At 33.9% G+C, this 12633-nt stretch overlaps 1 protein-coding gene across 8 annotated transcripts in view; it reads right to left on the bottom strand.

The window, feature by feature from the left end:
• TBCK (TBC1 domain containing kinase) overlaps positions 1-12633 on the bottom strand; it is a 288273-nt gene that overhangs the window by 235916 nt on the left and 39724 nt on the right. For 7 of the 8 annotated variants that reach the window (XM_077142625.1, XM_077142621.1, XM_077142622.1 and 4 more), the window contains exon 3: positions 8270-8342. The exons of the other annotated variant lie outside the window; for it this stretch is intronic. In XM_077142625.1, the coding sequence (XP_076998740.1) occupies positions 8270-8342 (73 nt within the window). The remainder of the gene's footprint in view (positions 1-8269; positions 8343-12633) is intronic. 8 annotated transcript variants of the gene reach the window in all.

Genomic DNA, 12633 nt, shown 5'->3' with positions numbered 1-12633 from the left:
CACAAATTTTATTTAACAAATCCACGTGTAGAAATTTCATTGTACAAATGATAATAATAATAATGATGATGGGAATCTTTTTTCTTTTTAAATGTTTCTATTTGCCACAGTACCACCTCATTAACTCAGAACACTAAACTGCAAGTTCTTAGAAGAAAAGGATCATGATTTTGTATCCCTAGTGACAGGTACATGGAAACATAGTAACTGTTCACTGAATGATTAAAGGGAAAAAAAAGAGATCTTCTCTAACCATAAATTCTTTCCTGACAGGCTAATTTTTTCAATAGTCTGTATCTTCGAAAGAATAGGCTATTAGCACAAGTCCTTAGAGTTACAAGTAACGTTACAGAATTGAAAGATAATTCCTGAAAATTACACACATACATACATGCATGCAAATATGTAATATTTAAAAGAATACTGATAAGGTAAAAGTGAAAATATATATGTATGCATATATGTGTGTATATAGATCTATGTATGCAAGTATATATATGTGTTTATGTATGTGTGTATATATACACATACAAGCATGCATACATACATATATACATACGTAAAAAATGAAAGACTAGTAAAGAAATCCTTGAAAGAGAAAAATATAAACTATAAAAGCCACATGAAATTATTTTAACCAATCAGCACTTATATATTCTAATTAAAATGGTGGCCCCTTAGCTTCATTGGTCAGTATTCTCTACCAAGAAAAATGTGAATTCAAGAGTTAAAATATTCATTGAGATTTTAGAGCACTTTATATCAAAGTTAGGCAATGCTTATTTTGATATCAATTACAGATGAATTGGGCAGGGTAGAAAAGTAGAATGCAAAGAGACTATCGATATCCCAAGGAAAAGATAAATAATAGGCCAAATCATAAAATAAAACAGATTTAAGAAGGTCAAGATAACTATATGACACTAGCAAAAGATGAACTCAAGTTAACTTGCTGAAAAGCAAATATAACTAAAAAGCAAATGATTGCACAAAAACAAGGTGGCTTAATGTTTTTCTTAATGAAGCAGGTTATAAAAAGTTAATAAACCAAGAGGACCTATTACAAGAGCTAATATATGTGAATGTAACAGTGTGTAGCATAAAAAAAGAAATTCAGTAACTGTTAGCAGCTACCATAAAATGGTAACATTTATTTCAGGGCAACTAGTAAATCAAATAGAAAAAAAACATGAAATAGGTAAAAGATGATGCTAAGCAGGTAGAGGCAAAGAAATGTAGGCAGAATATTTGCTCAATAACCATGTTATTGTACATTGATGAAGTATTGATTATATAATCAAATATTTTTAATAGGAAATGATTTATAATTATTTGGAAACCAACAGATGGAGTATAACTGGTTACACTAGTGTACCTAATTATAAGATACATACTTATTGTAATAATTACCTAGTTTGACATTCTGAGATTTTGATTAAGCAGTAAAAATCTTGGTTAAAATCTCAATTATATTGCTGTAGAAAAGCATCTTCCTAAACGCCTTCTTCCCCTCAGTAGATTCAAATATAGTCTTGTCACACTCAGATGGTTCTCTCTCCAGTAAAATGTAACTGATCAGAAAACGACTTTAAATGTGACTGAGAAAAGGGTTTGGGGGTGAAGGTGGAGTGCATACTGGTAGATTCCTTACTCAACAACCCCCACCAAACATTGTTTGGATACAATTAAATAAATATCTGGTATCTACTCAGCAGCACAGTATCTAGTGCTATCTAGTAAATATATAGTAGTACAAATAATTATTTGTTTTACCCATCACCTTCATTTTCTAAGTACTAGCTATATATAACTATATATGGAGAAAAAACTGTAGGTCAGGGAGGTAGTACAAGAGAAAGGCAAGAAGAATACAGGGTAAGGAGCACAAAATATTTTAATCAAAGCGTTAATAAGAGTATCAGATTTCTGATCTTTACTTAAATAATTTTATTAATTTTAGTTACAAATAATAATATTAGCATTTCCAGTAATCCACGATGAGGATTTGAAAGCTAGGTTACACTCTAATTTTTTTTTTAATTCATCCTGGGGTGAATCACAGCTATAATTAGCTCATTTAATAGTTTATTTATCATCACATTAACTATATGCAAATTTTTATCCTAACAGCCTTAGGAGTCAGAAAAATGAATAGATTACAGCACATGGGGTCAAAAATATATATGGCTATGTAGGGAAGATAAGTCATACCTTCCTTAATACTATAATTGTATGCAAACAATTATACACTAAAAAGGGGTAAGAACCTTACTACTAGAGAGACATAATTATGTATTATAGAAGTTTGGAGAAGGAAAATAACATTTATGATTTGGTTGACAAGAAGGATACAGAGGGAGACAGAATAAAGTACATGCTGGAAGGAACGCTCCCTACTGCACTAAAGATTCGAGATACATTGTTGGGTAATAAGACTCAGCTCAGTCTTCCAGTCTTCCAGGGGTATTTCAATTCTCTGATATTCAATCTCTTCAACTATATACTGGTAACAATAAGAGCTATTTGCACTATTTACTTACTATTAGGAAGTAATTTAGAGTTAGATTACAGTCAGGTCTTATGCCTATAAATTGCATTTTATTCATAAAAAAATGGAGAGCCACCAAATTTTTTGAGAAGGGAATGGAGTGATCTTTATCAATACAGCCACAGAAAGTACCAGTGACTGAAGAACTGAAAGACTAACAATAAGAAGTTCAGTTAGAAGAGTACTGCAATAGTCAAGCAGTTCCTTAGGGAAAGTCTGAACTAAAGAATGTAGAAGACAGCAGGGATATGAGAAGGATCACCAAGATTATATTAACAGTATTTGACAACAAAAGGGATATATGGTATGAGAGGGGAAAAGAAAAAGCTGCAAGATTGCGAGTCTGAGTAAGAGGATCCTTTTGGTATTAATACTCAGAATTTTTTTCCTTCCTTAAACAAAATAGTTAAAATAGGAAGGAAAATATAGGTCAGTAATATAAATCTTAAGTTTACTTGACTACATTGCCATAATTTCAAATAGATTTTGAAACTAGGCCTTTTAAAAGACAAAAATGCATACAAGGCTCAACTTCCACCATCACCTTATATTCTGAAATAAGACTTCCTACTTTCCATTTCAAATGTCTATGACCTATGGCTCATTATCCAACTGCAGACTGTATTCTAGAGTGTGTCCAAAATTCTTTTGGGCTATCTAATTCAGTGAGTCAGCAATCTTTTAATAGGGAAAATAAAATTTACTCATCCGAATCAGTCAGATCATGTTTTCCATCAGGCTAGTAAACAGCTGCAGACGTAGTCTGCTTCCCATCAAAGTTTCCATGTATAAACTCTGCAATGCTGATGGTTCTCTGTTAAGTTTTCAAAACCATAACCCTAAAAACATATGACAAACTACATTTTATTAAAGAAATATGCCTACATTGCCCACCCTGCCTTCACTTGCAAATTTAAAGGCAAAGCAGAAACTACTGCAAGCGCCAAAATTTTGCTGAGTATCCACCTATGAGCTACATTTGCTGGCACTTTCATACATTAAGCAAAAACACAAGCTCTGAATAATACTAATACAGAATGGAAATACTTTCCTTCTAAGAACCTAGACTTAAAAGGCAAACTATTTCCTCATGTTTGCTAATAGAAGTGATAAAGGTATATCTCTTTTTCAAACATTCTTTGGAAAAATTTCAAAGAGAAGTTCAGATCTAAATTTCTTCCCTTTTCCGTACCTTGAATCTAGCTTTAGAGTAGCAATTAAGTAGATTCATTAGCACCGAATATGAGATGACTTCAAACAAAATCTTCCAAAACACTGTACTTTCTTTCCTGAAACCTACCAATTATAGTGGTTTAACTGAATTCCATGCCTCTCCGTTTCCAACATATAATTTTGATCATGTAACTGAAACTTGAGAAAAATATTGGCAAGCTAGAACTCTGGCACAGGTAACATTTAAATGCCACTGGCAAGACATCAGCTCTCTCCCAAAATTAATTTCTTATATTCAAGCCTGAATGGACACTAAAGAAAATGACGAGTAATTTTCTCCTTTAAACCAAGTTAGTAAACTATCTGCACAAATGAAATTACTTTCAAAAAGGCTAATTTGATAATACTTTCAAGTCATAGCACGAAATTATTATTTTCTGTTTGAATAACATGAATTCTCAAAAGGGTTTTCTGAGCATTAAAAATATAACAAGAGAATGCTTGATTTTCCAGTGAGAGACTATCAAGACTATCAAGATAGTCTTCAATTATAATGTAATATATCTGCAATGCAACTTACTACTGTAATATCTTAGTACAGTATTATTTAGTTCAAGGATAGCAAATTTGTCCTAGAAGAAAGTTGAGTAAATAAATCAACACAAAAGACTCTTCTCTAAATTTCTAGTTTTCATTTTTAAGTCAAATAAGATATATGACTTGGATGATGCTTATGTTTAGAAAATCAACTATAAATAACTACTGGACAACTGGAAACTTGCAGTTTTGCAATAGTTATAGGCAGATGGATATGTAAAATCATAGCTCAAATTACAGCCCCATCTAAATAGAAGATTTCCTGTTGACTGGTTCAGCCTTTATTACATGTGCAGGGTGTTTACTTTTGGCAGTAGGGGAAAGATCTGATTTATAAGCCACAAGAACATTATCTCACTTTCCATAAACAGGTTACAGACTTAATTAAAATTGCAGCACATGAACTCTGAACATGAAACCTGCTGTTATTGGAGACTAATGTAATACAAATATGTGGAAAAGTCAAATAGTTTTCAGCAAAGCTAATTTAGATAAATGGATCAGGTAACAAGTTGGAACTGAACCTTTCAGAATCATTTCTACTCACAGGCAGTAAGTGCTTAATATTATATTCCAAAGTGAATATAATATTCATTATAGGCTGTTCATATAATCATTCCTATAATAGTCACTATAGAAAAATATTGCATTTTAGTCTATTACCAGAATAATTTTAAAAGTTAGCACTTTATTTACACAAATGTTTAAATACATCTTCTTGCAGAAAGTACAGACTTTTTTTATTTTTTATTTCCTTTTTAATACAAAGACTTTTAAAAGCTACTATATGTCTATTTTAAGTAAATGAAAAAGACTATTAGAAAATGTAAATGTTATGACAGATTATGTGCATATTGCATTTAACCCCAACTTTCTCCTCAAAGAATACACTTCCATCTGTAACATTTTATCCTCATGAGGATAAACACTAAAGCAATGAAGATAGGCGACTTCTTTAGATTACAGAAATTATTGATTTTCATTGCTATGAGATTCATCATCTCTAAAACAAGGAAAAATGGTGAGAAATGCAGAAATATTGAAATTTTCAAGAGAATGGATTTAATCCTATTGGCAAAGCAATAGCTAATGGTATCCTTATACAGTACAATCGAAAGTAAAAAGAAGGATGGAGTTGAGTTAAAATGATGGAAATGGAAATCTGCCTTCTGAGTTTCCCTATTCTCTTTCACCATCAATTATTTTAGCAAGTAAAGGAAAATGTAAGTGGGGAGGGAGAAATATGGAGATCAAAAGGAACATTCTACAATCACTACCATCCTTATGACCAGAGGACTTCTCTAGTTGCGGTTATGGAGCAGCTGAAACCACAAGACCATGGGCAACATCATTTTGTTAACACACAGCAATTCCTGTCCTAGTGTAACTAAGTCCATGGTGCCTTGTTTCATCTCTAGTAATTCTGGACATTCCCTTAATAGTTTACCCTCTCTTCAAAGTGTAAACTCCTTCCTTTTATCTGCCCACCTACCTAAGTTGAATAATGAATAATTTTAAAAACTTCAATTATTTTTCAGTTTGTATTTAATACTGTTTTTACACTTAATTCTTTTTTTTTTTTAAGTATTTGTATGATCTCTATGACTTCCATGACCCATGACTGCATGGAATCACATTCTTGTATAATCCCCTCCCACAATGATATTGATCAATAGGCTATTAGAAAAATGATAGCATATGGTCTCTGAAGCTGTGTCATAAAAGGCATAGCAGCTTTCACCTTGCTTTTCTTTCTCTCTTGGGTTGTTCATGCTCAGAGAGAACCACCATTCTGTGATAAAGTCAAGAGGCCTGTGGAAAGGCCTGCAAGGGAGGAATTTAAGCCTCCTGTCAACAACCAGTATCAAATAAGTGGATCATCTTAGAAATAGATTCTCTGAGTCCAGTCAAACTTTCAAATGACTGCAGCCCCAGCCAACATCTTGACTGAAACTGAGTGAGATGCCCTGACCTAGAACCACCCAGTTAAGCCATTTCTGAATTCCAGAGACAGAGAAATTGTATAAATGTATACTGATATATAAATGCTTACTGATGTTTTAAGCTGCTGCTAGATTTTTTTGTTAAGGAGCAATAAATAACTAATTCAACTTCCACAGTATTTCTTCTTCTAGAAACCAAGAAACACAAAGTCATGCTACTGGAACAAGTATCTTCATTAACAAGATAATATTTTGTCTACATGAAAGATTCAGAACTCAAGCCAAAGATATAACAGTTCTGTGTTTTTTCAAGAGAGATAAATTTACATTTTAATTATGCATTTCAGTACATTTTGACCAAAGTAGGCACCATGTAATACACTAATCAAATGTAGAAAATCTCCATCATCAAAGAAAGTTCCCTTGAAGCTATTTTGAGTAAGTCCCCGCACTACTTTCTTAACCCCAACCAGAGTCAACAATTGTTCTTATTCTATCACTATAGAAGAGCTTTAATTGTTCTAGAACTTCACAAAAATGAAAGTATATAATCTTTTTTGTCTAGATTCTTTAGCTTAGCATAAGAAGGTTTCTCCACGTTGTTTATGTATCAGTAGATCATTCCTTTTTATTTCTGAATAATACACTACAATTGATTTATTTGTTTTCTCGCTGATGGACATTTGAGCTCTTCCCAGTTTATTGATAATAATGTTTCTGGTCACACTCTTGCACAAATATTTTGGTGGACATGTATTTTCTTCTTTTCTCTTAATTGAATATGTAGGCAGGACTAGGACTAGGGTGGTAAATGAGGTGTTTAGGGTACAAAATTTAAGAAGACCTTGTAACTAGGGGTGGAATTGCTGAATCATAGAATAGGTATTTCTATAACAATTCCCCTTTAAGTTATAGCTCTGAAATTTCACTTAGATTTTGTGATGTGTCCTTATGTCAAGAAATATACCACTAAAATAAAGGGTGATGGTAGATTAACATAGTAACATAAGAAATAATAAAAATATACGCCTATCAAGGCAGTTGATCACTATATTAGCAAATGTAATGCACAGTAAATAAGTTGAGAATAATTTGCTCTATGATCCCTTGATAAAGGAAAATTCCCTTTTTTATAGATGACAAAAATGATTAAAAAACTTGTTCAGGGCTGCCTAGATAGTGCCTTTGTTATCATGCATACTGCATTCTAAATCTTTTCAAAAATTTAACCCAGGCTTTTGTTAAAGTATTTTTTCCTAACATTTTTTAAAAAACACAACAAAATCAGGATTGCTGACATGCAAAAATTACAATTAGGAAAATATATTGAGTAAGGTTAAACTATTTCTAAATGTATAGAAAAGTCAATTTTATTAGTTATGGTCAAATTAAAATTTTCCAAAGAAGCAAGTAAGGCTAAGGAATACATAATACCTGCACCTTTCATTCTAGACACTGTTTAAAATAATCATTTAAAGTAGCAAGGAAAATACTTTTATTCAGTGTATTTGGTTTGTTTCTTTCAAATTATCATCATTTAGTAACATATTTTTCCTTCCTTGAAAAATATTTATTTTCATCTAGGATGTGGCAGTGGTGAAAAGTACTGACCAATGAGACATATTATTCTTTAAACTAGGATGGATAAAGAATCATGGCAAGCATTTATGATCAGTTAACTGCAACTTCTTTATCATTAGTGATTTTTGATGAGTTTTAAGATAATTTTAAAAATCTGTAAAGAAGGTCTTGTAATAAAAGTTTAGACAAAAAATTTTTTCTCAAGGACTTTGGAGAATGCCTACGTCACAGATGCTGAACACTGGATAACATTAAGGTTGGATTTCTATGAGGCCTGTACATTAAGTTCCCTAAAATGGAAATCTGCACCTGGGTTTTATCATTAAACAAGTGGCAGAAGAAATAAAAACCCTACAGTTCTAATTAAAATCCCTTTTTCTTTGTCAACTTCTGCTTTCGATTTAATTGCCCTGATAATACTCAGTACCTCACAGGTTTCCTTTCTCGAAGCAAGTCTTCTAGACTCCGTTCACAGTGTTCAGCCACCACCACCAGTCTCTCTGAGTAAAACAAAGCAATTATATTTTATATTTAACATACAATTTTAATAACAAAATAATATATCCAACTGCAGATATAAACATATCACACAAAATAATTTTTAAAACAGCTTTCAGACTAGATATTAATTGTATAGTTACCAAATACGCAGAATAATTAAATAAACATCTACTAAAACAACAAACAACAACTCTTTTTCATCTTGTGTATTCCTTCCATGTTGCATTAGAAAAAACACAGATGGAAAGGTTTATCTGGGAGAAATGAAGAAGTAATCCTTCTGACAGACTAGGAGAAGGAAAAGATGGGATGCTAATATGAAGAATATTTGAAGAGAGGCAGAATTGCGGGATACGGGGAATTGAATCTTGTCCCCGACAAAAGGCATGCAAAGGTCCCAACCATTGGTCCTACTGGTATGAACTCATTTGTAAACAGGACACTTGACTTTGCTATTAGTTAACTTATACCCAAAGTGAATGAGGATGGTCTTTTATTTTATTTTATTTACTTATTTTTAATACCAAAAACCAAACATTCCTATTCCGTTCTACATATATAATCAATACTTCACAATATCATCACATAGTTGCATTATTATCATCATGATTATTTCTTGGAACATTTGCATCTATTCAGAAAAAGAAATAAAATGAAAACCGAAAAAAAAATTATACATACCATACCCCTTACCCCTCCCTTTCATTGATCACTAGCATTTCAAACTAAATTTATTTTAACATTTGTTCCCCCATTATTTATTTTTATTCCATATGTTCTACTCGTCTGTTGACAAGGTAGATAAAAGGAGCATCAGACACAAGGTTTTCATAATCACACAGTCACAGTGTGAATGCTGTTCCATTATACAACCATCTTCAAGAAACATGGCTACTGGAACACAGCTCTACATTTTCAGGCAGTTCCCTCCAGCCTCTTCATTACATCTTGAATAACAAAGTGATATCTACTTAATGCATAAGAATAACCTCCAGGATAACCTCTCAACTCTGTTTGGAATTTCTCAGCCCTTGACACTTTGTCTCATTTCACTCTTCCCCCTTTTGGTCGAGAAGGTTTTCTCAAACCCTTGATGCTGAGTCTCAGCTCATTCCAGGATTTCTGTCCCACGTTGCCAGGAAGGTCTACACCCCTGGGAGTCATGTCCCACGTAGACAGGGGGAGGGTGGTGAGTTTGCTTGTTGTGTTGGCTGGAGAGAGAGGCCACATCTGAGCAACAAAAGAGGTTCTCTTAGGCTTCATTTTAAGTAGGCTTGACCTATCCTTTGTGGGGTTAAGTTTCATATGAACAAACCCCAAGACTGGGGGCTTTGCTTATAGCTTTGGTTGTCCACATTGCTTGTGAGAATATCAAGAATTCAACTTGGGGAGGTTGAATTTTCCCCTGTTCTCACCATTTCCTGAAGGGGACTTTGCAAATACTTTTTTATTCATTGATCAAATCACTCTGGGATTTATCAGGGCATCACTCTGGACAAACCAACAAAATCTCATGTCCTACTCAAGGTTCCATGTACTTACGGCTTTCAATTAAGCTGTCTACATAAGTTATACTAGGAAATGCACGAGTCAAAATATAAATTTTGTACCAAATAAACATTTTTTGCTTTAGTTTCACACATAAGTTGAAATGTTAAAATATTAATTACCATCTATTTTCAGCACCCTGCAGTAATGACATTCCTTTGCTCTTCCTGAATGAGGGTGGTCTTTACCCAATAATAAAAAATGGCTAAAGACCTTATATGTAAAGGGAATTGGACACGGAAAGAGAAGACTGAGAAAAGCAAGGCACCAAAAGTCAACAGAACCAGAAAGAGAAAGGAGAGGAAATTACCATATGATGGCAAAGCCAAGGAACTGTAAATATTGCTGGTCAGCTAGAAGATACTAACCCAAGGAGGAAACAAACCTCAAAAACCATGGTCCAATAAATTTCTGTTGGTAAGCAAGCCCACTGTACAGTATTGGTTTTAACAGCCAGGAAAATAAAGCAGATTTAGGAACAGATTGCCTTGAGAATCTTATTTAAACATAAGGTCTTTAAAACTGAGTTCAGAAGCCTGAGAAAAGTAGAAATGGTCTGATTCAGAGCTATGAAGAAAGAACAGAAAATCAACTTGGGATTGTTTGTAACATCATTGAGCCTGTGGATATTAAATAATATAAAATTCTGGTAGGCACAATCAATATCCTGATGGTTTCTTTATTTTCCAACAGGTTGTTTTAAAAAAGTTCGGAGAGCTGGCCCATACCTTTTTTCCCCCTTATCAGCTGTGTCTGACAGTAAAGCAGATTAATATATATATTTTAAATATTTTCATTGAGAAATCTTCACACACACACAGTCCATCCATAATACACAATTCCTCACAATTTCATCACGTAGGTGTGAAATGAACCATGTTCATTTTTAGAACATTTGCATCCTTGCAGAAAAAGAAATAAAAAGAAAAAACTTATACATCCCGTACCCCTTACCACTACCTCTCACTGATGAGAACTTCAATCTACCCAATTCTTCACTCCTTACCTCTATTATTCATTTATTTTTTATTCTTATATTTTTACTCACCTGTCCATACCTGGATAAAAGGAGCATCAGACACAAGGTTTCCACAATCACATGGTCACAATGTAAAAGCTATGTAGTTATACAATTATCATCAAGAATCATGGCTACTGGAACACAGTTCAACAGTTTTCACATACTTCCCTCTAGCTACTCCAATATAGCATAAAGTAAAAAGGGATATCTATATAATCCATAAGAAAAAACTCCAGGATAATCTCTCGAATCTGAAATCTCTCAGCCACTGAAATTTTATTTTCTCTCATTTCTCTCTTCCCCCTTTTGGTCAAGAAGATTTTCTCAATCCCATGATGCTGGATCCCAGCTCATCCTGGGAGTTCTGTCCCACATTGCCAGGGAGATTTCCACCCCTGGGAGTCATGTCCCATGAAGTAGGGAGGGCAGCAAGTGCCAAGTTGGCTTAAAGAGAAAGGTCATATCCAAGCAAAAAAGGTTCTCTGTGGGTGATTCTTATGCATAATTATATGTATATAGGCTTAGCTTTTCCATTGCAAGAAAAAGTTTCATAGGCGCAAACCCCAAGGTCAGCCTGTTGAACTGGCTGTCCCCACTGCATACGACAATATCAGGAATTCCCCAGATGGAGAAGTTTAATATTTTCTCCTATCTCCCCAGACTCCAAGGGGACTTTGCAAAAACTTTTTTATTCTCTGCCCAAATTACTCTAGGATATATCAGGGCATTGCACAAAACTGTACAAACCAACAAGACTGCACACCCTATTCGGGATTCCATGTAATTAAGGTGTTCGAATAAACTGACCATACAATTAAATTAGATAATGCAGTGCCCAAAATGTAATTTTACAACAAATAAACATCTCTTCCTTTAGTCTCAAACAGAAGTTGAGGTTTTAAAATATGGACCATATCATCCTTTACCCTGTATTCTGATCTATCTTAGTCCTGTTCAGATCTGCTTCACTCAAATCTCAAGTCAAAGTCTGATCACTTTCTCAACTTTTAACAGTTGCTGTATGGGGTAATACTGACTTTCATAGCTTCAGTGGTCTGACTCTGAGTCTCAGATGTCACTTAGATACCCCAAGTTTCAGGGAACAATCAAGTTTAACAAAAATAGCTTAGTATCTCAGAATTTAGAAATAACAGTTACAACTCATGAATATATGTGACTTCTGTAAGGGCTTATACTCTAGGACCCTTGACAATAGACTCCAACCTAACTCTGAGCTTATATATTATGTTAGTCCATATGAGTGAGGCATGTTAATATTTGTTTTATTGTTTCTGACATTTCACTCAACATACTGTCCTCAAGATTGATTCACCTAGTTGCATACCTCAAAACTTCATTGTTTATTGCTCTCAGAGGTCCACTGTATGTATATATCACAGTTCCCCCTTCCATTCCTCAGTCCTTGCACCCTTAGGCCACCTCCATCCATAGCAAATCAAGAACACTGCAGCTATTTTAAAAAGTATGCAAATGTGTGTCCCCACACTCAGTTCCTCCAGCTATATACCTAGCAATGGGTTGCAAGATCATATGGCAACCCCATGGCTAGTCTCCTGTGGAATCCACACTGCCCTCCAGAGAGACTGCACTCTAAGCTTCCCTATCAACAGTGAATAGGTACACCCATTTGTCCCATTTTCTCTAGTTCTTGTTTCTCTCTGTTCTCTTTTAAACCATTTTATGTGCACATTATACAACCC

Source organism: Tamandua tetradactyla, chromosome 24, assembly GCF_023851605.1.
Source record: "Tamandua tetradactyla isolate mTamTet1 chromosome 24, mTamTet1.pri, whole genome shotgun sequence".
Taxonomy (NCBI): domain Eukaryota; kingdom Metazoa; phylum Chordata; class Mammalia; order Pilosa; family Myrmecophagidae; genus Tamandua; species Tamandua tetradactyla.
Note: the sequence above shows the minus strand (reverse complement) of the source record. Positions and strands in the feature narration are given on the sequence as shown.